We start from the raw sequence: 26,958 nt of genomic DNA on the forward strand, positions 1-26,958 counted from the left end.
CTTACAGTTGAACCTGCATCCACCACTTCCGCTGGCAGCTTGTTCCACACTCGCACCACCCTCTGAGTGAAGTGGTTCCCCTTCAGATTCCCCTTAAATATCTCACCTTAAACCTATGACCTCTAGTTCTAGTCTCACCCAGCCTGAGGGGAAAAAGCCTGCATGCATTCACCCTATCTATACCCATCATAATTTTGTATACCTCTATAAGATCTCCCTTCATCCTCCTGCGCTCCAGGGAATAAAGTCCTAACCTATTCAACCTATCCCTGTAACTCAGGCAACATCCGTGTAAATTTTCTCTGCTCTCTTTCAAGCTAATTGATATCTTTCCTGTAGGTAGGTGACCAGAACTACACACAACACTCTAAATTGGGCCTCACCAATATCTTATACAACTTCAACATTACATCCCAACTCCTGTACTCAATGCCCCGATATATGAAGGCCAATGTGCCAAAAGCTCTCTTTCCGACCCTATCTTCCTGCGATGCCACTTTCAGGGAATTATGGATCTGTATTCCCAGGTCCCTTTGTTCTACCACACACCTCGGTGCCCTACCATTCACTGTGTAAGTCTTACCCTGGTTTGTCCTCCCAAACTGCATCACCTCACACTTGTCTGCATTAAATTCCATCTGCCATTTATCAGCCCATTTTCCCAGCTGGTCCGTATCACTTTGCAAGCTTTGACAGCCTTCCTCGCTGTCCATTACGCCCCCAATCTTGGTGTCATCCGCAAATTTGCTGATCCAATTTACCACATTATTATCCCTGCGGCACACCACTAGTCACAGGCCTCCAATGAGAGAGACAACCATCTACTACCACTCTCTGTCTTCTCCCACTAAGCCAACGTTGAATCCAATCGACTACTTCATCCTGAATGCCAAGCGACTTAGCCTTCTGGAGCAGCCTCCCATTTGGGCCTTGCTAAAGTCCACGCAGGCAATGTCCACCGCCTTACCTTCATTAACCTTCCTGGTAACCTCCTTGAAAACCTCTGTTAGATTGGTTACACATGATCTGCCACGCACAAAGCCATATTGACTATCCCTAATCAGGCCCTGTCTATCCAAGTACCTATGTATCCTGTCCCTCAGAATACCTTCCAATAATTTACCCACAACTGACGTCAGGCTCACCAGCCTATAATTTCCCGGCTTATTCTCAGAGCTTTTCTTAAACAGCGGAACAAAATTAGCTATCCTCCAGTCCTCTGGCACCTCACCCGTGGCTAGGGACATTTTAAATATTTCTTCCAGGGCCCCTGCAATTTCCGCACTCGCCTCCCACAAGGTCCGGGTGACACCTCATCAGGCCCTGGGGGTTTATCCACCCTAATTCCCCTCAAGACAGCAAGCACCTCCTCTTCCGTAATCCGGATACGGTCCCTGAGTAAACACAGATGCACAAAATCCATTTAAAATCTCCCCCATCTCTTTCAGCTTCATGCATAGATGACCACACTGATCTTCAAGATCTTGAACCAACCAGCACAGCTATAATCAATACCTCAGTATAGCAACACTATGACCACTTCACTACAATGGACATTTTTTTGTTCTAATTGTGTTATTTCTTGTATAATTTTGTGTAATTTATGCTTAATTGATGTTTTTTTTTATGAATGTTGCGTCTTTAATGCCATGTGCCTGTGATGCTGCTGAAATAAGTTTCTTCCTCTCACATATCCCCCATTTTAAATTCCTCCATATGCTTATCTAACAATCTCTTGAACTTGACAAACATATCAGCCTCCACCACCACCCCAGGCAGCGCATTCCATGCACCAACCACTCTCTGGGTGAAAAACCTCCCTCTGACATCTCCCTTGAACTTCCCACCCATTACCTTAAAGCCATGTCCTCTTGTTTTGAGCATTGGTGCCCTGGGAAAGAGGCGCTGACTGTCCACTCTATCTATTCCTCTTAATATCTTGGATACCTCTATCATGTCTCCCCTCATCCTCCTTCTCTCCAATGAGTAAAGCCCTAGCTCCTTTAGTCTCTCCTCATAAACCATACTCTCTAATCCAGGCAGCATCCTGGGAAATCTCCTCTGCACCCTCTCCAATGCCCCCACATCCTTCCTATAATGAGGAGACCAGAACTGGACACAGCACTCTAAGTGTGGTCTAACCAGAGTTTTGTAAAGCTGCATCATTACTTCGCAGCTCTTAAACTCGATCCCACGACTTGTGAAAGCTAACATCCCATAAGCTTTCTTAACTACACTATCCACCTGTGTGGCAACTTTCAGTGATCTGTGGATATGAACCCCCAGATCCCTCTGCTCCTCCACACTGCCCAGAATCCTGCCATTTACCTCGTATTCCACCTTGGAGTTTGTCCTTCCAAAGTGTACCACCTCACACTTCTCCGGATTGAACTCCATCTGCCACTTGTCAGCCCAGCTCTGCATCCTATCAATATCCTTCTGTACCCTTCAACAGCCCTCCACACTATCCACAACACCACCGATCTTTGTGTCATCTGCAAACTTGCTAACCCACCCTTCCACGCCCTCATCTAAGTCATTAATAAATGTCACAAAAAGTAGAGGTCCCAGAACTGATCCTTGTGGGACACGACTAGTCACAGCCCTCCAATCCAAATGCACTCCCTCCACCACAACCCTCTGCTTTCTACAGGCAAGCCAATTCTGAATCCACACGGCCAAGCCTCCCTGGATCATTGTGTGTTTCTATGTACATGTGACTAATAGATATCTTAAATTGTTATGACGTGCCAGAATCATTAATCTATCACTGTTATTAGAGGTCAATTTCATAAACCAGCTTGGCCAGTGAAATTAATTGTACCATACTTCACTTAACTCCATCTCCAAAATGCCCAGGAAGGAGTAACCAAATAACTAATAAAAATCACCGATACACAAGTGTCTCATTGATCAAGTCTTCATGAGGTTTCCTAGTTTGAATGAAATGATTTGGACTTCCACAGCCAACCTTTTTAGAATGTTCTTTTATAGCCAGTTAAATATTTTTGCAGTGTTGCTACTACCATGAGGAACAAGCAGCCAAGTTAGAGCCCCCAAACAGCTCTTTGATATGCCCAAAAAATCTCGTTAAAAAATTTTGTTTGGGGGATAGATACTGACCAAGATTTCAGGAGCAAACCCTCTATTCTTCTGTAAAACAGTGCGACCAGATCTTCTACATCTGACTGAGGGAAGTAGCTGGGGCCGAGGTTCAGCAACCCATCCAAAGGAAAGCACCTCTGACAGTGGAGATCTCCTTCAGTCCTCCCAGGGTCTGGAAGCTGGGAATGATATGAAAAATGTCCCTCCTTCTTGCATGTGAGAGGCTACCTGTTTTTTTTTTTAGGGGCAAATGGCAGATATGTATCCACCTTTGAGATAAAATGTGTGGTAAAGCAACCCATACATAATGGTCTCCCATATGCTTGCCCCAACCCACACCACACTTACATGAGTGATATGTCTGCTACCTCTTCAAGGAAATTTGCAACTGCTAATGACCCGGTACTAAGTACCCCAATATAATGACCTAACCAACCCTTCCAATAGCAAAAGCCGGAAACAGATCGCTCCACACTGTCCCAATGCAGCAATGTCAAGGGTGAAACACAAAGATTAATCTGCACTCTTGTGCTTACAGAAAATAACAGCCACCATCTAAGATTCAGGCAAATCTTAATAAGAATTTCCAAGTGTTTGTTACTCCTGTGCTGGGAGATTTCAGGAAGTTTTAGTGTTTTGGAGAGGAAGAGAGGGAATCATGGTCTGATCTTGGGAGTGACTGTCATTTCACAAACCTCCAGTGAATTCCCAGCGTCACCTATTCCTGGGACATCAGTAATTCAATTCTATGTAACAACCAGAAAGACTTATGTTCATACAAGTCTTAGAGAGCCATGACTGCAGATCAATCCTGCTCTCCTTTAGTTTTTGAACTGGCATTCCCATGTACCTCCCACTTCTCTCTGCCCAGCAGGGTTTGAGATACACTTAAAAGCATCTTACATAACTTACCACTGAACCACACACATGTGGTGACAATATGGATTCATGTCATACCTTAAATGTGTCAGCAACAGGTTGCGGGGAATTCCCGACAATCTCCTGATTGATGTGCTACAGGAAGAAGAGAAGATAGTAAATGATTAGAAAATGCACTTGCGTCAAGCTTCAACAATTCCACATTTGCTTTCAGGAGGAAGTAATTCTGAGGCTATTGCAATAAGCCTTGTCAAATCCATTTAATAAATCTCCAGGATCTGCTCACACTCCCCTCTCTCCATCACTTGGAATCATTCTTTGAAATCACCCACCTCAGGCAATGTAAATGCCATTTAACAAGAGCGCTCAAAATAGCTGGCATTCACGCAGCCAAATGCATCATTCTCTGAATGGGACTGAGATACATAATACCAACTGGCTGGAGGACAGCACTTGGCAATGTACATTACACCAGACATTTTGTAATGACAAGCACAAACAAATATATGCATTGTAGAGGCAGATACAAGCAGCTGTTAATACATGCATACAAAAATGAATTAAATCACTAAAAATTGATCATGTGAATTTAAATTATAAGTGCTCAAGAGGACCTAAAACTTATAAACCTGTCAGTCACTCTAACATCTGCTGCTTTTACAGCAATATTAACAGGGCACGCTGCCATTTCCCTGGATACTCCCCCAGTCCAACATGCCTACAGAGGGCACAGAGACATAAGACCATAAGATATAGGAGCAGAATTAGGCCATTCGGCCCATCGAGTCTGCTCCGCCATTCAATCGTGGCTGATTTTTTTTTCTCAACCCCATTCTCCCGCCTTCTCTCTGTAACGCTTAACCCCCTTACCAATCAAGAACCTATCAATCTCTGCCTTAAATACACCCAATGACTTGGCCTCCACAGCCCTCTGTGGCAACGAGTTCCACAGATTCACCACCCTCTGGCTGAAGAAATTCCTCCTCGTCTCAGTTTTAAAGGGATGTCCCTTTATTCTGAGGCTGTGCCCTTGGATCCTAGACTCTCCTACTGATGGAAACATCCTCTCCACATCCACTCTATCCAGGCCTTTCAGTATCCAGTAGGTTTCAATGAGATTCCCCTTCATCCTTCTGAACTCCGTCAAGTACAGGCCCAGAGCCATCAAATGCTGCTCATAAGCCTTTCATTCCTAGGACCATTCTTGTGAACCTTCTCTGGACCCTCTCCAGGGCCAGCACATCTCTCCTTAGAGATGCCCAAGTTCTCCGTGGTGATGTGCCTTGTATTACTGCCTGAGCCCCAGGCTCAGGAAACACTCAGCCACTTCTGAGTTCCATCATGAGATGATGTTACACGGAGGAACGGAAGAGATTTAAGGGCGTCCTCTTTGAAAAAATGTTACAGAATCAGAATCAGATTTATTATCACTGATATATGACAAGAAAGTTGTTGTTTTGTGGCAGCAGTACAGTGCAAAGACATAAAAATTACTATAAATTTCAAAAATTAATAAATAGTGAAACAGAAAGGAATAACGAGGTAGTGTTCATGGGTTCATGGACCGTTCGGAAATCTGATGGCGGAGGGGAAGAAGCTGTTTCTGAATCGTTGAGTGTGGGTCTTCAGGCTCCTGAACCTCCTCCCCGATGGTGGTAACAAGAAGAGGGCACGTCCCCCATGGACATCTGGGAATCCTTTGCCTATGACCACTCAAATGTAGGAGGAGCATTCAGCGTGGTATCGAGAACCTCCAGGCCATGCATTGGTTGCGTATGTGGCAGAAGGAGTGCACCACCTCACAACCTCTCGCCTGTCCCATCAGGTACCTCCTGCCCCATCTGTGGAAGAGTCAGCATTAACCTCATCAGCCACATTAACCTCGTCAGCCACCTCTGAACCCACAGAAGCAGAGAAGGTGGTCTTCTTCCTTTTCTTAAGCAGACCCTCAATCCCAAGGAAATGCTCCAGAGAGGCAAGAAGGTTGCCTTATCTGGGCTTTGCTAAAATCTAACATAACCTCACAACCCTGAGCATCTGTCGGATTGCCTCCTAGGTCCTACCTCAGTCATCTTGCACTGTGCACCTGGAATCCTGGATGCCACAATTACACAGCGACATTTCATAATAAAAAAAGACTCCTAGGGGCTTCTGCATTCTTTCAAAAAAATCTGATCTGATCCATTGCAGCATGTCACTTGCAAATGGAGAATTACTGGCGACTTAAAGTTCAGTGTGGACAGAGAGAAGATGGGAAAGCAAATGACTTGAGAAAGAAAGATATTGATTATAGTTGTTTCAGCTATCAATTACAGAAGAGCAGAAGTGATCTCTGGGGCGCTATAATGAGCAGCTGAACTGCAGCCATAATAAAACGCTCACTCTTGATCAGACAGTCCTATTGCATTATACCTACAAACAGATTGTAGCTATGGACCCACACGCCAGTCGAGGACTATTTCCATTTCTGTTGATTGATTCTGGGATGTGTACGCTTCATTTTATCGGCGTTCAGGGATTGCATTGGTTGCTTCATGAAAAATGTAAACCTTTCACTAGAAAGGTGAAGCAGTGAACATTAAATGCAGTGGGAGACAGACATTTTTCCCATCCTTCCCTCAAGCACCTGCCCGAGGCCAGTGGCCTGAAATTGAAAACTAATCGACAGCCCGATCCCCAGGGTAGTTGGGCATTCCCTTTCCCGTCCCGTCAGGCCCTGTATGGATCATGAGACATCATTCCAAGGATCACCTTGCGCACATTCCAGGAACAACGGGCCAAAGGACAGACACACTCTAGAACCTGTGGCAGAGTATAGAAACACAGAGACCAGTCCAGGGGCTTTTTAATTTTCTCAAGACAGAGAAAGAAGCCCTTCAGCCCATCAAGTCTGTGCCGCTTGTCAGGGCAGACCCATCAATCCCATTCCCCCACTACTTTTCCCTGTAAACTATACTCTCCCAAGTGTCCATTTGCACCTCTCAACTCTCCGACCACCCAGCCACACCATAGAACATAGAACGTAGAACAGTACAGCACAATACAGGCACTTTGGCTCACAGTGTTGTGCCGACCTTTAAACTTCGCCTAAGACTATCTAACCCCTTCCTCCCACATATCCCTCTATTTTAAATTTCTCCATATGCTTATCTAGTAATCTCTTGAACTTGACCAATGTACCTGCCTCCACCACCACCCCAGGCAGCGCATTCCATGCCCCAACATCTGGGTAAAAAACCTTCCTCTGATATCTCCCTTGAACTTCCCACCCATTACTTTAAAGCCATGTCCTCTTGTATTGAGCATTGGTGCCCTGGGAAAGAGGCGCTGGCTGTCCACTCTACAGTATCTATTCATCTTAATATCCACCAGGGTGGATACAGAGCGCCCAATCAGCCCAGCAACCAGCAGGTCTTTGGGGGGAAAACCCATGCAGTCACAGGGGAAGCATGCAAACTCCCCTGGCTGGAGCTGTGATGTAGCAGTACTACCTGCTGCACCACCACGCCACAAGGTTCTGCCTCTAAGCATCTTCACTGCCTTATTCATCCTTGCATGCTTTCTCTGTCAAACCAGCAGCTGCATCAAATTTAAAAATACAGCATCATTTGTACCCTCAGGACACCCATACATGCCATACACCTTACACTGTATGCAGTTGAAATCAGTAGGAAACATGGTGCATGGGGAGGGCATTCAAATGACGGTTCAGTAATCCTGCATTATAACGAAGATAAGATGTCTTTATTAGTCACATGTACATCGAAACACACAGTGAAATGCATCTTTTGCGTAGAGTGTTCTGGGGGCAGCCCGCAAGTGTCGCCACGCTTCTGGCACCAACATAGCATGATCACAACTTCCTAACCCGTACGTCTTTGGAATGTGGGAGGAAACCGGAGCACCCGGAGGAAACCCACGCAGACATGGGGAGAACATACAAACTCCTTACAGACAGCAGCCGGAATTGAACCCGGGTCGCTGACGTTGTAATAGCGTTACGCTGACCACTACACTACCGTGCCTGCCCACAGAGCTTCTTCAACCTTGTATCCCTGAACTATTGCAGTATCAGTGAGGGTTTGTGTTCAGATTTCTGGGGTGTTGCTTAAACCCACAACCTTCTGACTCAGAAGTGAATGCCACCACTAGCCAGGACTGCAGGGGTAACAATTGTTAATCACTACTAATCAGCTGTCATAACAATATAATGAATCACCCCAATTCAAACTGAAGAATAAATATTGCCCATGATTAAGATTATCTCTTCTTCAGAGCAGTACCATCTCAGAGAGGTTGTCAGAGCTTGAGTAGACTATCTCACCTGATAGACAATGTAAACAGTAAAGCAGTAACTCACTGGAGTGTGAACAGGGACTTTTCTTAATGCCTCTGTGATGGGACTTCAAATCAAATTTAACAGATCTTTGATCAGGTCAAAGTCAAGGGCAGCAGAGCGGTGCAGTTAGTTGGGCTTCTGCCTCACTGCTCCAGTGACCTGGGTTCGAGCCCAACCTCGGCTGCTGTCTGCGTGGAGTTTGCACGTTCATCCGTATGACTACATGGGTTTTCTTTGGGTGCTCCGGCTCCCTCCCACTTCCCAAAGACAATGGGGGGGGCTGGTTAATTGGACGTGGTAACTTGTCCTCAGTGTGTAGGTGAGTGGTAGAATTGGTGGGGGGGAGGGGGGGTTGAGGAGAGTGTGGGGAGGATAAGGACAGGATGCGTGTCGGCTTCTCAGAGTCAACTGCTCCACAGCTTGAGGGGAGCATTGTCAAGCAAGTGGGAGCCTTTAGCATCGAAGTATTCACCTGTGATCCCCACAGTTAAAGATGATCTTCGTTTCAGCTTTGGAGAATATGCAGTCACACTTAAGATATCTTTATTAGACACATGTACATTGAAACACACAGTGAAATGCATCTTTTGCATAGAGTGTTCTGGGGCAGTCTGCAAGTGTCGCCACGCTTCCGGCGCCAACATAGCGTGCCCACAACTTCCTAACCTGTATGTCTTTGGAATGTAGGGAGGAAACCGGAGCACCCGGAGGAAACCCACGCAGACACGGGGAGAACGTACAAACTCCTTACAGACAGCGGCGGGAATTGAACCCGGGTCACTGGCGCTGTAATCATGTCATGCTAACCGCTACACTTACCACTGGCTGCTTCACTGGAGGAGCAGAATGCTCGTCCTTTACAAACCTCAGCCAATTCCCACTTGTATTCATTTTGAATGGGAGGAACATGGGGAAGGTTAGTAACAGAGCATGGGAACTGAAGTAGACCATTCAGCCCTTCGAGCCCCTGCTCCGTCATTCACTTCGACCGCAGCTGTGTTCATGTTCAGTCCATCTGCTGCCATTCCACCCCCACCCGCTACCTTGGTTCCATTGCCTTCACAACCTCTCTGCCCAAGTCCGTAAGAAAGCACCGAGTTGTGAATCCAGCCCAGTCTATCATGAAAACCAGCCTCTCCTCCATGGACTCTGTCATGGTAACTCTGTCATGGCAGGCATGGTGGTGTAGCGGTTAGCGTAACACTTTACAGCGCCAGCGACCCTGGGTTCAATTCCTGCCGCTGTCTGTAAGGAGTTTGTACGTTCTCCCCGTGTCTGCGTGGGTTTCCTCCGGATGCTCCGGTTTCCTCCCACATTCCAGAGACATACGGGTTAGGAAGTTGTGCACTGATTCCTCCTTTGTATACTTTTTTTATTATGAATAAAGTATATTTTTGAAATATTAAAAAAATTGGGGAGGGAATTCTATACAGTCATATGACTATTTGGTGCAGTCAATGATAGGGAGGTTATGGGAGAGAGATTCTGAGTGGCTGTCACAAACAGAAGTGCTTTTGATTGCGTGTCTACTGTGACCATAAAGCTAAGGTAATGTCTGTAACCAGCGATGCCTGAACATTTGGGCTTGGAGGCCATATTTGGGCCAAAACAGAAGACTGTGGTCCAAAACTGCTGCTGCCACTTCCAACACCTTGATGCATTGCGCATGAAGGGTAGAGGACATATAGAATGAAGACAAAGTGCATTCAGTGCTGGCTTGATGGGTGAAATACTACCAGGTACATGATGCCTATCAAAGGCTTGGGCTTCAAACACAGAAGCAGATCTCAACCGGAGATGTCCACCCCATCTCGGTCGCTACATGAGCGTCTTAGTCCATCTTCCTCCAGGAAGGCACCTTCTTTACAGATGGAGTCAGAGAGTCAGCATTGTGCAGCATAGAAGGAGGCCTCCCAGCCCACAACATCCACACTGACCACCGCACCCATCCATGTTCATCTCATTTACCCACATTAGATCCACAGACTTCTGGACTTTGCTGATTCAAGTGCTTGTCTAATTTAATTCTGACTGCCCTCACCTTCACTGAGCTGTCTTCAGATATCACCACTGACCCCGATCTTCTGCCCAATCCACTCGCTCTCCCCCCACCCCAATGGCTCTCTCTCTAACTCATTTCCTCTGCAATCTCCACAACAGAAAGGGATCAGAAGGTGGGGGAGGAGAAGGGACTCTTGCATCATCCACGGTGCCTTGGGTTATCAGTTTATCACAGGCTCTTCAAAGGGCCAGTTCAAGAATCACAGTCAGCCTGATCAGTCATGCACCGAGTGTCAATCTGTGCTCCTTGCATCCTTCACTTGTGAAAGCTCTTGCTCATCATGTCCTTGCCATGAAATACACACACAGTGTGCAGTCACAGTAACAATTCTGGTTTATCAAGAAATGTGTCCATGGAATGGTACCACCACTTACTTTTCTTCCTCTTGGTCCAAATAGGTGCACCCTGAAGTCATTTTATTACGACTCGGTATTGAGGAGGATTATAGATCGTGTTGAGGATGGTTACTTACAGAGTCATAGTAACACAGCACAGAAACAGGCCCTTCAGCCCAACTGGTCCACATCGACCAAGATTCCCATCTAAGCTAGTCCCATTTGCCCACGTTTGGCCATATCCCTCTAAACCTTTCCTGTTCAGGTACCTGTCCAACTGTCTTTTAAATGTTGTTAATGTACCTGCCTCAACTACTTCCTCTGGCAGCTCATTCCATACATGCACCACCCTCTGGGTGAAAAAGTTCCCCCTCAGGTTCCTATTAAATCTCTCCCACAGCACCCTAAACCTATGTCCTCTAGTTCTTGATATCCCAACCTTGGGAAAAAGACTAAGCACATTCACCCCATCTATGGCCTTCATGATTTTATACACCTCTGTAAGGTCACCCCTTATTCTCCGACACTCCAATGAGCCAAGTTCCAACCTGCTCAACCTCTCTCTATAACTCAGGCCCTCAAGTACTGGCAACACTCTTGTAAATCTCCTCTGCACTCTTTCCAGCTTAATGCCATCTTTCCTATAGCAGGGTGACCAAACCTGAACACAATATTCCAAATGTGGCCTCACCAATGTCTTGTACAACTGCAACATAACATCCCAACTCCTGTACTCAATGCCCTAACTGATGAAGGCCAGCGTGCCAAACACCTTCTCCACCGCCCTGTCTACATGTGATGCCACTTTCAGGGAACTATTTACTTGTACTCCAAGGTCTCTCTGTCCAACACTTCCCAGGGCCTTACCATTCACTGTGTGAGTCCTACTGTGATTTGCCTTCCCAAAATGCAACACTTCACACTTATCCAAATTCAACTCAATTTGCCATTCCTCGGCCCATTTACCTAGCTGATCAAGATCCCTCTGTAGTTCCTGATAACCTTCTTCATTGGCCACTATACCACCTATTTTAGTGTCATCTGCAAACATACTAACCATGCTTACACATTCCCAACCAAACCATTGATATAGGTAACAAATAGCAATGGGCCTGGGGAATTCCACTAGTCACCGGCGTCCAGTCCAAAAAACAGTCTTCCACCATCATCCTCTCCTTCCTACCATCAAGCCAATTGTGTATCCAATTAGCTCGCTCTCCCTGGATCACATGTGATCCAACTTTCCACAGCAGCCTACCATGCAGAATCTTATTAAAGGCCTTACTGAAGTCTACATCTATCGCTCTGCCCTCAACTAACTTTTTGATTATTTCTTCAAAAAACTCAATCAAATTCACGAGACATGATCGCCCACGCACAAAGCCGTGTTGACTATCAATAATCCTGCTCTAAGATCTATCTAACCCTTCCCTCCCATGTAGCCCCCTATTTTTCTATCATTCATGTGGCTATCTAAGAGTCTCTTAAATGTCCCTAATGTATGTGCCCCCACAACCTCTGCCGGCAGTGCGTTCCACGCACCCACCACTCTCTGTGTAAAAAACTTACTCCTGACATCCCCCTTATACCCTCCTCCAGTCACCTTAAAATTATGCCCCCTCGTGTTAGCCATTGTCGCCCTGGGAAAAAGTCTCTGACTGTCCACTCGATCTATGCCTCTTATCATCTTGTGCACCTCTATCAAGTCACCTCTCATCCTCCTTCTCTCCAAAGAGAAAAACCCTAGCTCGCTCAACCTATCCTCATAAGACATGCTCTCCAATCCAGACAACATCCTGGTAAATCTCCTCTGCACACTCTCTAAAGCTTCCACATCCTTCCTATAATGAGGCGACCAGAACTGAACACAATACTCCAAGTGTGGTCTAACCAGAGCTGCAACATCACCTTGCGGCTCTTGAGCTCAATACCCTGACTAATGAAGGCCAACACTCCATTCGCCTTCTTAACAACCCTATTAATAATACCTTCATCTAAATCATTGATATCAATGGTAAACAGCTGGGGCCCCAACAAATTTTGTCAATTTTTGTCACGTTACGGAAAATTGTGATACGGACAGTTTTCTAGTAACACAACCCTTCCATAACGTTGGAGTGAACTGTATACGCAAGTTACTTTTCAAAATTCCTACACAGGCTGTCCCCAGGTTATGAGCACCCAACTTATAGACACTACTACATATGATCGAGCTCCCATAATATTAATAAATTCAAAAGTCCGACATACGTACTTGCGTTCGTTCCTATGAACGGTCATAGTTTCCTCTCTCCATCCAATTTTAGTAATTGTTCTTTCTTATGTGCTTCTGATGCCATTCATGTCAACACTATGAAGGTGCAGTTACCATATTGAATGATTTTTATGCATTTTCCAACTTACAGACAAAACCAATTTACAGACGCCTGTAAAAATGAAACCTGTTCATTACCTAGGATGGCTGTAAATACTTAAAGCAGAATTCAGCCTAAATGCAAACCCTGGAGGTTACAAAAGGGACAATACTTGAAACCAGGAGATCCCGAGAGGTGAACGGAAATGGAAGTGACTTCTCTCTCTGTACTTTTGCTCGACTGTGCGACTTGGCTTCCACCAGGAGAGATCTGAGATTCGACCTCAAGATAAAAATAACAGCACAAAATAACTGCCTGAAGCCGGGCAGATGGTCCTCAGTGCAAGAGTTATAGGTAGACAGTTACAGCCTCACTGAGTTATCATGTGGGAGCACATGATGAACAGAACAACTGCAGGATAACCAGTCTGCTGCACAAAGAGCAGGGCAGGCTTAACGCTGAGTACAGAGTGGAACTGAGTCCAAGTTCCCATACAAATCCTGATATATATCAGTGACCTCTCTCATAAAGTCACCGTTCTTGCAAAGAACTTCAGGATACTGATAAAGCATTCACAGGTGAGCTATATTCTATGGAAACACCAGGATCCAGGATCTATCCCTGCCCAGGCGGGTAAGAGGAACAACACCTCATTTTCTGCCTGTGCAGTCTCCAACTTGACAGCATGAACACTGAATTCTCTAACTTCTCCCCATCTTTCCCTCTCCTTTCTCTCTCTCCTCCTGATCCCACTGCCCCCCACGACCCTCTCTCTTCCCCCTCCCCCACCCTCTCATCAGCCCATCACCCACACACCCCTCCCACTGGGACCCCTCCCCACCTCCCTCCCTCTATTCCGTGCCCCACCTTCCTCTCTTATCAGATTCCGTCATCTTCAGCCTGTTGTCACTTCCACCTATCACCTCCCAGCTTCTGACATCATTCCCACTCTCCCCCCTCCCCCATCTGCCTATCACCCCCCCTCCCCACCTGCTCCACCCCTTCCCCCCACCTCTTTATACTGAACATCTCCCCTCTCTCTCAATCCACATGAAGGGTCTCGACCCGAAACATCAACTGTCCATCTCCCTCCACAGATGCTGCCTGACCCACTGAGTTCCTCCAGCACTTTGTGTGTTGCTCCAGATTCTATGGAACCCTACATCTGAGCAGGCACTTTGCCATCTTCCATGCTCAATAACAAATTTCTCAGACTTTCAGTAACTCAGTCTTTCCTTCCGTCTGTATCAGAACTCAGTATAACTGCTCCCCATTAACCCGTAAGAGATACTCCCTCGGTTCTACCCATCCTGCCCCCACCTTTTCTCCTGCTGAAAACTAACATGTTTTTCTCTCAGTTCCAGTTCCGACAAGGGGTCTCAACCCTCAGCAGAGCACATCGTGGAAACCAGCCTCCCCTCCATGGACTCTGTCTACACTTCTCGCTGTCTCAGTAAAGCAGCCAACATTATCAAAGACCCCTCCCACCCTGGACATTCTCTCTTCTCCCCCTTCCCATCGGGCAGAAGATACAAAAGCCTGAGAGCATGTACCACCAGGCTCAAGGACAGCTTCTATCCCGCTGTTATAAGACTATTGAAGGGACCCTTAGTACAATAAGATGGACTCTTGACCTCACAATCTACCTCGTTATGGCCTTGCACCTTGTTGTCTGCCTGCACTGCACTTTCTCTGTAACTGTAACACTTTATTCTGCATTCTGTTATTGTTTTACCCCGTACTACCTCAATGCACTGTGTAAAGAATTGATCTGTATGAACAGTATGCAAGGCAGGTTTTTCACTGTACCGCAGTATATATGACAATAATAAACCAATTTACCAATTTACCTGAAACATTAACACTGTTTCTCTCCCCACAGAAGCTGCCTGACCTGCTGAGTGTTTGCAGCAGTTTCTATTTTTGTTTCAGGAAACGGAAGTATGGGCCAAGTGTTGCAAACACTTTCATCTGAATAACCTGAAAGCCAGGAAAGAATTCACGTCCGGCTCTACAGCCAGGCATTCACTCAGGATCCAACTCCAAACTGCCCTGGTATCACTCTCCACTGTACGATGACATTGGAATATCTGAACAAAACTCAAACTGGCAAATACCCCTTGGGGTGGTAGAGCTGACATGTTGGGCCCTGCTTCACTGTAACCCAACAGCAGTGGATTGCTTCTCAGGGGCGCCACACAAATGTGGTAGATATCCCTAGCTCCCTGAAAGTGGCCGTGTAAGTTGATAGGGTGGTAAAGAAGGCGTATGGCATGATTGCCGTTATTAGTTGAGGTATTGACTTCAAGAGTCAGGAAGCTATGTTGCAGCTTTACAAAAGTCTGGTTAGGCCACATCTGGAGTATTACATTTAGTTCTGGTCACCCCATTACAGGGTTTGAAGAGGGTTACCACAATGCTGCCTGGATTAGAAGGCATGTGCTATAACGAGAGGTTGGACAAACTTGGGTTCTTTTCTCTGGAGCGTCAAAGGCTGAGGGGAGACCTGATAGAAGTTTATAAAATTATGTAAGGCACAGATAGACAGCCGGTATCTTTTTCCCAGGGTCAAAATGTCTAATATCAGAGGGCACGCATTTAAGGTGCGGGGGGAAAGTTCAAAGGAGATGTGCGGGGCAATTTTGTTACACGGAGAGGGGTGGGTGCCTGGAATGCGCTGCCAGGGATGGTGGTGGAGGCAGATACGATAGAGGCATTTGAGAAGTTCTTAGGCAGGCACATGAACGTGCAGAGAATGGAGGCATGTGGGCCATGTGCAGGCAGAAGGGATTAATGTAATTAGGCATCAATATCTTAACTATTTCAGCACAACATTGTGGACTGAAGGGTCTGCTCCTGTGTTGTACTGTTCTACGTTCTATCCATATCCGGACATCTTGATGATCTGGAGCACTGAAGCCAGCACAGCTTGAGTGGCTTCCTGTACCAGCCTACACTGAGCTTCCTGATGTCCACAGGAAAAGCATCCACCTTACAGGACATTCAAAGAAACGTTCTCAGGGGCAAAGGACCTCAAAACTCCCCAAGCACCCATCTGCACTCCAGCACCTGAACTGTAGCACACTCCAAATCTAATGACTGTCCTGTCTCACAGTGGTGCTCCTCTTGGCTGAGGGCAAGCATCACCACCCGAAACTGGGTAAGTGACCCCAGTGACGAAGTCCCAGGCATCAACTGTCCAAGGAAAATTTGGACAGCGCTCAACCACTTGAGAGTACACTGGGGACGAAGTGGCCATGTCCTCTACATGTGGAATGTGAGGAACACTCCATGAAGTGGGAGGTCCATTGCTAATGGAATCGCAACCATTCACACCACTCCACCTGAAGATGTTAAATAAATTGCTGACCTTGACCTCAAACTACAAATGCTTCCCCAACCATGCCAATGTATGTCATATCTATCCTAAAAGCAGGATGTCCTGAATCAAGTTCAAGTTTATTGTCATGGGCAGCAATGAGAAGAGGACATGGCCTGGCTGGTGGGGGTCTTTAATGATGGTGGGGGTCTTGATTGATGGATGTCGCTTTTGTAAGATATCACCTCTTGTAGATGTCCTCGGTGGTGGGGAGAGCTGTACTCGTGATGGAACTGGCTGAGTCCACCTCTCTCTGTAGCCTCTTGCGTCCCTGTGCATTGGAGCTTCCATACCAGACCACGATGCAACCGGTTAGAATGCTCTCCGCTGTACATCTGTAGAAGTTTGACAGGGTCTTTGAAGACATGCTGAATCTCCTTAAACTTCTCAGAAAGTAGAGACGCTGGAGCGCTTTCTTCATGGTTGCATCCATGTGCTGGGCCCGGGATAGATCCTCCAAGATGTTGACACCCAGGAACTCAAAACTGCTCACCCTTTCCACCACAGACCCTTCAATGAGGTCTGGTGCATGTTCGCCTGACTTCCCCTTCCTAAAGTCCATAATCAGTTCCTTGGTTTTGCTGATGTTGAGAGCAAGTGATATGAAAGGCCCAATGTAAATGCAAGTCTTTCTCTTACAGATCTGGCTGTAAATTCTCAGACAGCTGTGTAGCTCGTAAACCCGGCCTGACCTCTGGCACTGTCTGTCTGGAGTTTGCATGTTCTCCCTGCGACTGCTTGGGTTTCCTCTAGGTGCTCCAGTTTCCTCCCACGTCCCAAAGCTGGATTTGTATTCCGAGGAAATGAATGGGTGATAGAATGTGGGCAATAAAATGATGGAAGAAATGAGGGGGAAGCTTGAGGAAGCTATCAATCTAGAACAAGGGGTGAGGAAGGTCCAATAACATTTAAAAGACTCTTTCAAGGTACTTGGATAGGAAAGGGTTAGAGGGATATGGGCCAAACACAAGCAAATGGGACTAGCTTAGATGGACATCTTGGCCAGCATGGACCAGTTGGACCAAAGGGCCTCTTTCCGTGCTGTGTTACTTTATGACTCTATGACCCTATGCACAGGTTGGTAGGTTAATCGTCAGGTTATAAATTACCCACTGGGGTGTAGGTGAGTGGTAGAATCTGGGGGGAGTTGATGAGAACGTGAGGAGAATTAAAAAATTGTGATTAATATAGGATCAGTGTAAATGGTCGATGATCGACATGGACTCGGTGAGCTTAAGAGTCTGTTTCATGCCATAGACACTGTATCTTTATAAATCTAATTCTATAATTCCATAATTCGAGACACATGATCCATCTATGGCTTATACAAAATTTAACAACCTTTCTTTGTCCCAACAGTAATAATGAAGAAAGAATTTGCAGAGCCAGACACAACAGCATTGTGATATTACTGATGAGCTGTGGGGCGTTTTGGGAGAAGGTGAGCATTATCCCACTGTGAAGTTAGTGCGGGGTCACCCCCTTCACGTGCTGCAGTCCATGTGCTGAAGATGCCCCACGCTGCTGCTAATTGTGGATTCAATCCGGAGAAAGACAGTGGTACAGCAGGAAGAGCCACTGCCTCAGAGCCCCAGCTACCCGGGGTTCAATCCTGACCTTGGGTGCTGCCGTGTGGGAGTTTGCACGTTCTCCCTTTGACTGCGTGGGTTTCCTCCGGGTGCCCCGGTTTCCTCCGGCATCCCAAAGGTGAACAGGTTGACCCCACTATAAACTGTCCCTGGTCTGTTGGTGAGAGGTAGCATCTGGGGGGTGCTGATGGGAAAGTGGGGAGAATAAAATGGGAATGACCGACATGTGAATGGGTTATTGATGGTCAGTGTGGACTCAGTGGGTTGTATGACTATGATAAATGACTGTTGAGAAATGATACGGGATGGGGACCATTTGAGTAGCTCTTTCAAAGAGCTGGCACAGTGGGTTAAACACGATTGACTGTGCTGTATCATTCTTTGATACTTATAAAGTGTGCTTGCATTCCCTTAAATTTAGAAGTTTGCCAGGTGGTCAAAGTGGTTAAACATTAAATAGATCTCAGAGGAGATATGTAACTCATATGCAACTCAGAATACTTCACTGGCTGCAGAGTGCTTTCCAATGTTATGTGAGTGGATATCCGATGAAGGAATATGCCACAAGAGGAGCTAATCCTTAAATTAGAGTTGGGCTGTACCACCGTGAAGTGAGAAAGTCTTACTTCCACATGGCGGGCAGTGACATTCCAGAATGATCTCTCCACATTGGCCCAGGGACTTGCAGCCAATTAGTGCTTTCCAGTGGCCCCCTCTACATTGGTGAGACCAAACGCAGACTAGGTGACCGTCTGGCAGATTACCTGCGCTCTGTCCGTAACCGCGACCTGCATCTCCCCGTTGCCGGTCACTTCAACTCCCCCTACCACACTATCACTGAGATGTCAGTCCTCGGCCTCCTCCACTGCCAGGAGAATTCCAAGCGCAAACTGGAGGAACAGCACCTCATTTTCTGTCTTGGAACCTTGCAGCCTAACGGCATGAACATTGAATTCTCCCACTTTAGGTAATCCCCACCCCCCCTTCCCCGCAACTCCCCCCCCCACCCCACCACGCTTCTTCTCTTCTTCCTTTCCTAGCCCTTTTTTTTCTTCTCTCTCTCCTTACCTTCAACCCACCCCCGGTGGATCTGCTCTCCCCTCCTCCCCGCACCTGCCCATCACTATCTCTTACCTGCATCTACCTATCACCACCCTGTGCCCACCCCACCTCCCCTCTTTGTCCACCTATCACTGCTCTGCTTTTTCCCTCCTATATATTGGGCTTTCTCTCTTTCCTATCTTCAGTCCTGAAGAAGGATCCTGACCCAAAACGTTGACCGCCTGCTTTTCTCCACGGATGCTGCCTGGCCTGCTGAGTTCCCCAGCATCATCGTGTTTTTCATCTAGATTCCAGTATCTGCAGTCCTTTGTTTCTCTAGTATTTCCAGCGACAGACTTGTATTAGATAAGACGATCTGAACCAAAAGGTAGTAAAACGAGTCTGTGGTGTTCATCAAACCACGTCGACCTGGATAGTGGAACAGGATTGAGAGGCCAAATGGCTCAACCCTCTTACTTTGGACAAAATAAAGTTGTATTGTTGTGGATTAGAGCAATAGTTCCCATGCTCAAGTATGTCCTGTAAATATTCCACTGTGGAAGAAAGGCTGTTGTTTTAATCCTGCATAAGCAGTGTCCGGGGATGGAAAAGCCCATGAATTACATCATATAACCACAGGTCATCCCTAGATTACGGCAGGGTTCAGTTCCCGTGAACTGTCCATAACCCGAGCACTTCCCAAGTTGGAAATGCAGCCAGGAAACAAGTTCCCACACAGCAGAAGATGCCTGCAAGCCCCGCAGCAGCCGACAAATCCATCCCGACAGTCTCTCAAACGCTCCTTCGTACGTACAGGTTGTCCATAAGTGGGCAGTCGTAAACTGGGGACAACCTGTAACAGCTGTCATGTTCCAGAGGTCCCTGTTAATGGGGCTTTTGGCACCCGATTTTCAAAAGTGTTTCAAGCTAATGGGAACTTAGTCCAAACTGGACCACCATCTGCTTTGACCATAGGACAAGGACAATCCGAGGGGACCACAGCCTGATTGAGGTGGTCAAGGGGCTTTGTACAAACTTTTCTATGGGGATCAGGAGGTGTAGCATAACATAGATGCCACGGCCAAGAAAGCTCACCAGCACCTCTACTTTCTCAGGAGGCTAAAGAAATTCTGTCTGTCTCACCAACTTTTATTGATGCACCACAGAAAGCATCCTATCTGGATGCATCACGGCTTGGTACGGCAACTGCTCTGCCCGGGGACTGCAAGAAACTGCAGAGAGTTGTGGACACAGCCCAGCGCGGCACGGAAACCAGCCTCCCCTCCATGGACTCTGTCTTTACCTCTCGTTGTCTTGGTGAAGCAGCCAGCATAATCAAAGACCCCACCCACACAGATCATTCTCTCTTCTCCCTCTTCCTTCAGGTAGGAGATACAGAGCCTGAGGGCACATACCACCAGGCTTAAGGACAGCTTCTGTCCCACTGTGATAAGACTATTGAACGGTTCCTTTATACGATGAGATGGGTTCTGACCTCAAAATCTACCTTGTTGTGATCTTGCACCTTATTGCACTGCACTTCCTCTGTAGCTGTGACACTTTACTCGGCACTTTTTTTACCTGTACTACCTCAATGCACTCTGTTACTAACTCAATGTAACTGCACTGTGTAATGAATTGACCCTGTACGATCGGTATGCAAGACAAGTTTTTCACTGTACCTTGGGTCAAGTGACAATAATAAACCAATACCAACTGAATGAAATGTTCCTTGGCAACACAGCCAGGCCTGTGGAGACACAAGAGACTGCAGATGCTGGAATTGGAGCAACAAACAATCTGCTTAAAGAACTGGAACAAGTAGCATCTGTGGGAGAAAAGGAATTGTTGACATTTTGAGTCAAAACCCTGCACCAGACAGACCTGTCCTTTGCAATACTGGGAACTGGAAGAAACCTGAAATGTTTACATCCCAGAGGCATGGAGACAATTAGTGCTTACGAGCCACAGATATTAGGTAAGAGCATATGAACCAGAAGCTGGTAAAAGGGTCTGTCATTCAGCCACACAAATATCAGACGAAGACTAAGATTTCCCCCTTTTCTCTGCAGACCTGTGCACTGTGCTGCTACGGACAAGATCCACTTGAGTGTCTGGGTGAAATGGGAGACAGCTCAAGTAACTGATGCAGCACAGGAGCGGGGTATGGGCCAGCAGACCTACTGAATTAAAGCTCTGCAACCAGGTTCAATCCTGACCTCAGGTGTTAACTGTGTGGAGTTTGCACGTTCTCCTTGTTACCATGTGGGTTTCCTCCTTGGTGCTCCAGTATGGCCCCTACATTCCAGACTTGCTGGTAGGTTAATTAGAAACTGCAAAATTGCCCCTAGTGTAGTTTGATAGTAAAGTCTGAGGGGAATTAATGGGAAAGTGAGGCAGATTAAAATCTGATCAGTGTAGGATTGGTGTAAATGACAATACATCACAGGCACATCCCTCCCCACCATCGTAAGTATCGACAGGAGGCGCTGCTCAAGAATGGCAACATCCATCATCAAAGATCCTCACCATCCGGGCCGTGCCATCTTCTCACAGCTCCCATCGGGCAGGAGGTACAGAAGCCTGAAGCCCCACACCACCAGGTTCAAGCGCAGCTACTTCCCTTCAACCATTTCGGTTCTTGAACCAACCTGCACAACCCCAATCACTGCCTCAGTACAGCAACACTATGACCACGTTACACTACGAAGGACTTTTTTTTGTTCTAGTTGTGTTCTTCTTGTATAATTGTATAAATTATGTTCAATTTATGTTTTACTTAATGAATGTTGTGTCTCTAATGCTATGTACCATGTGATGCTGCTGCAAGTAAGTTTTTCATTGTACCTGTGCATGTGTATACTTGTGCATATGAGAACAACCAACTTTGACTTTGAAATGGGTGGTCGATGGCGGAACAGACCTGGTGGGCCAAGGACATATCTCCATGCTGTATCTCTCTACAGGGTTCATTCCCAGGATCAAGAGGGGACATCATTCCTCTGTTCCCATTTTCAGCATCATCACCCTTGGCCATGCATTCCACTTAAAACTTGATTTATATTCCAGCTTCCCTGAACCATATTCCCACAGCTTCGAACATAGAACAGTACAGCACAGGAACAGGCCCTTCAGCCCAAGATGTCTGCACTGACCATGAAGCAAATCTCAAATCATCCCATTGCCGATCATCAGGTTGCCCCCCTCAGCCTCCGACGCCCCAGAGGAAACAATCTAAATTTGTCCAATCTCTCTTATAGCTAATACACTCCAAATCCCAGTGAGCCTCTTCTACATCCTCTCCAAAGCCTCCACATCCTTCCTCTAATGGGGTGACCAGAACTGCACACAGTTCTCCAAATGTAGCATAACCAAACTGTTATACAGCTAGAACATGACTTCCTGACCTTTATCCTGATGAAGGCAAGCACGTCATACGACCTTCTTTACTGTGTTCTTTACTGTGTTTACTTATTTATTGTGTTCACAGTAGTGTAGTGGTTAGCGTGATGCTATTAGCAGCGCCAGCGACCCCGGGTTCAATTCCAGCCGCTGTCTGTAAGGAGTTTGTATGTTCTCCCCGTGTCTGCGTGGGTTTCCTCCGGGTGCTCCAGTTTCCTCCCACATTCTAAAGACGTATGGGTTTGTAAGTTGTGGGCATTCTATGTTGGCGCTGGAAGCGTGGCGACACTTGTGGGCTGCCCCCGAATACTCTACGCAAAAGATGCATTTCACTGTGTGTTTCGATACACGTGTGACTAATTAAGATATCTTATCTTTGTAAAGGTTGTGATGATTTATGTTTTTCTTGTGAATGCTGCTTATCTGATGCTATGTGGCTGTGATACTGCTGCAAGTGAGTTTTTCATTGCACCTGTGCGTACATGAACGTGCATATGACAACAAACTTGACTTTGACTTACCACCCTATCCACTTGTGTTGCCACTTTCAAGGAGCTATGGACATGCACCCCAAGATCCCTCTGTACATCAATGCTCCTAAGGGGCCTGCTGTATACCTTCCCCTTACATTTGACCTTCCAAAATGCAACAGCTCACACTTGTCCAGATTAAACTCCATCTGCCACTTCTCTGCCCAATTTCCCAACTGATCTACATCCTGCTGTATCCTTTGACAACCTTCATCACGATCCACAACTCCGTCAATTTTCGTGTCATCTGCAGACTTACTAATCCAACCACCTACATTTTCATCTAAATCATTAATAAGGATTACAAACAACAGAGGTCCCAGCACTGATCCTTGCAGAATGTCACTGGTCACGGACGTCACAGTCACAGGTAATTGGACTGAAGGTGAAGGGGACAAAGGATTGGTCAGAGCAGCTGCCAAAGACTATGAGCTCACAACTAATGTGATGGCCCCTGGCTCCTGGTTGGTTCAGACCTGGTGGAGATGCTCATCAATCTGCTCCCCGGCACTGAGTCCATGGAGAAGGCGGCGATGTTGTCCACACACAGGGTGCCCCCGCCTCCTGGAATTGTCACCCCATCCCCTTATGCCATGGCCATCCCATCAGAATCAGCAAACAATGCACTACAACATACAAGCAAAACAGAGAGCGAGAGAGAGGCAGAGAGATAGAGATAAGAAAGTGAGAGACAAAGATGAGAGAAAGGGAGAGATGGGGAGAGAGGAGGAAAGCAAGACAGGGAAAGAGAGAGAGAGAGAGAGTGGGGAAAGAGAGAGAGAGAGAGAGAGAGAGAGGGAGGAGAGAGGGGGAGGGAGGAGAGAGAGAGAAGGGGGAGAGAGAGAGGGGAGAGAAAAGGGAAGAGAACAGAGAGAGAGAGCAGGGAGAGAGAGAGAGCAGAGAGAGAGAGAGAGTAGAGAGAAGAGGAGAGAGAGAGATTTTGCCCATTGCCCACCCATTGATTAGGATCACACCACTGAAGTCTGTGTAGAACAGTCATATCCAACTGGAGATTCCATATTCTTGGAGTCACACAGGACGGAAACAAGCACCTTGGTCCACCCTTTTTGTACTGCGCATTAGGACCCATCCATACAAATCCCATTTGCCCTTCACATCTCCACCATCTCCAGCCTTATTCTCCTGTCACCTGCCCCACATGAGGGGTTAATTTACAACCACCAATTAACCCACCAACTTGCATGTCTCTGGGATATGGGAGGAGAACAGAGCACCCGGAGGAGTCCCGTGCAGACCCAAGGAGAACACACAAACAGCACCAGAGGTGAGCACCGGGCTCGCTAGAGCTGAGAGGCAGCAGCACTACCTGCTGCATCACTTGCCACCCCCTCCACAAACCCCATGTTAGAGAGCACAACCTTTCATGCACTTCTGCAATATTTTATATGAAGCTGTTCCCTGATCCAAGTGCAAGCCCAACCGTTTGTGTGCAACCAAATAACTCCTGAGTAATGCAAGGTTGTCAGAGATCTCCCTGAACATATAGTTCAGGTCTGATCCAAATGAACAACCAGCCTCCAAGCAAACATGACTCAACTGATTTATGAGCCATGAGGCTGCTTCCCAGTTTCTGGTTTCTGTCTCCCCTTTTCACTTGTAGATTAGGGTCATAGATTCTGACAAGCTGCCAGTTTGAAACAGAGTGCAGTACATTCCCAGCAGGGCTGATCCAGTCCCACAGACAGGTAGAGCTTGGCTGGCAAGCCATTGCTTCCAGGAATTTCACTTGCCTCAAAGGAATGGATAGACCTTGCCAACTGAAATAGTGGGTGGCCCAGACACACCCACCTCCTGCCTTGATGTCATCCATCTATTTCTGCAATTTGTCAAGAAGGTCCGGGAGAAAAACCCGGCAACCTTTGGAGAGACTCTTCCCGAACAACTGCAAGACACAGGAGAAACAAAGGACTGAAGATGCTGGAATCTAGACGAAAAACACTATGATGCTGATAGAGCATCATAGTGTTCTTCGTTTGCAAGACACAGGACTCTCATCTGTTTTCCCAAGACACAGCAACTGCTACAAGTACACTGCAACGCTATGAAAGACATGGTGTGGTCCACAAACAGCAGCAAAGTGGCGCAGCTAGCAGAGCTGCTGCCTCACAGCACCAGAGAGCCGGGTTCAATCCTGACCTCCGGTGCTGTCCGTGTGGAGCTTGAACATTATCCCTGTGCCCACATGGGTTTCCTCCCACATTCCATGAACGCGCGAGTTGGTAGGTTAGCAGGCCACTGTAAGTTGCTCGTAGTGTGTGGATGAGTGGTAGAATCTGGGAGAGAAAGTGGGTAAGAGTAAGAAAATGGGATTAACGCAGGGTTAGTGTAAATGGGTGGTTGATGGTCAGCTCGGCTGATGTTTCCATGTTGTATCTCTCTGTGACTCTGACTTCCCAGTGCACGGAGCTGTCCACAACAGACCACTGCAGCCTGGCACACTTCAAGGAACAAGATCAGGTGCTGAGGGGAACAGTCACAGTTTAGAGTCATGGAGACACAGAGCTGTACAGCACAGAAGCAAGGCCCTTCAGCCCACCATGTCTCTGCCAACCATCTCCACTAATCCCACTTGCCTGCATTAATTCCATATCCCTCTGTGCCCAGCTCATTCAAGTACCTGTCCAGATGCTTCTTAAATGTTGCTACTGTTCCTGCCTCCACCACCTCCTCTGGCAGCTCGTTCCAGATACCAACTACTCTGTGTCTGCAAAATTTAGCCCTCTGATCCCCTTTAAACCTCCTCCCTCTCACCTTAAACCTATGTCCTCTAATTTTAGATACCTCTACCATGGGAAACAGGCTATCTACCCCATCTGTGTCTCTCATCAATTTATAAACCTCTATCACGTCATCTCTCAGCCTCCTTTGCTCCAGGGAAACTGTCCAATCTCTCCTGATAACTCAAGCCCTCCAATCCAGGAAACATCTGGGTGAATCTTTTCTGAACCTTCTCTAACTTAATCATGTTCTTTCTATAGTGTGGTGACCAGACCTGCACACATTACTCCAACTAAGGCGTAACTAATGTTTGTATAACTGTAACATAACGTCTCAGCTCTTATACTCAGTGCTTTCACTGATGAAGGAAAGCACACCATGCTCCTTCCTCACCACCCTGTCTGCCTGTATTCCCATTTTCATGGAACTATGTACTGGTACCCCAAGGTCTCTCTCCTCTACGACATTCCCCAGGGCCCTCCCATTCACCGTATGAGTCCAGCCCTGGTTTATCTTCCCAAAATGCATCACTTTGCACTTATCCGAGTTAAATTCCGTCTGCCGTTCTCTTGCCCAATTTCCCAGTTGATCAATATCCTGTTGTAACCTTCAGACAATCTTATTGTTCCTGTCATAGATGCACCACAGAAAGCATCCTATCTGGATGCACCACGGCTTGATACGGCAACCGCTCTGCCCAAGACTGCAAGAAACTGCAGAGTTGCGGACACAGCTCAACACGTCACAGAAACCAGCCTTCCCTCCATGGACTCTGTCCACACTTCTCGTTGCCTTGGCAAAGCAGCCAACATAATCCCTTCCAGTTCCACCGACAAGCTGTCCTTCCACACACGTACACATCAATACAGAAACAGTTTGATAGTGAGTTACCTGATACGTTGAACTTCATCTTGAATTGAATAAGCATTTCTTAATACATAAACGCACTTTAACAGATATGAATATGTGGTGGTGATATGTTTTTAGTTTTGTTTTAGAGATGTTTTTATAGACTATTTTAGATATTTATCACTGTTCTTCTTATTGCACTGATATGAGCTGGTGAGAAACAGTATTTCGTTTTTTTTGTGTATGTAAATACTCAGAGAAATGACAATAAAGGAAATCTTGAATCTTGAATCCTAATCAAAGACCCCTCCCACCCCAGACATTCTGTCTTCTCCCCTCTCCCATCGGGCAGAAG

General features: G+C 46.7%; 1 protein-coding gene across 1 annotated transcript in view; it reads right to left on the bottom strand.

Annotated features, from left to right (window-relative positions):
- The window catches only part of bcat1 (branched chain amino-acid transaminase 1, cytosolic), a 77,568-nt gene that overhangs the window by 47,650 nt on the left and 2,960 nt on the right, over nt 1-26,958 (bottom strand). The window contains exon 2 of the mRNA XM_052034319.1: nt 4,063-4,119. Within this exon, the coding sequence (XP_051890279.1) occupies nt 4,063-4,119 (57 nt within the window). The remainder of the gene's footprint in view (nt 1-4,062; nt 4,120-26,958) is intronic.

The sequence above is a fragment of the Pristis pectinata genome, chromosome 19, assembly GCF_009764475.1.
Source record: "Pristis pectinata isolate sPriPec2 chromosome 19, sPriPec2.1.pri, whole genome shotgun sequence".
NCBI classification, from domain to species: domain Eukaryota; kingdom Metazoa; phylum Chordata; class Chondrichthyes; order Rhinopristiformes; family Pristidae; genus Pristis; species Pristis pectinata.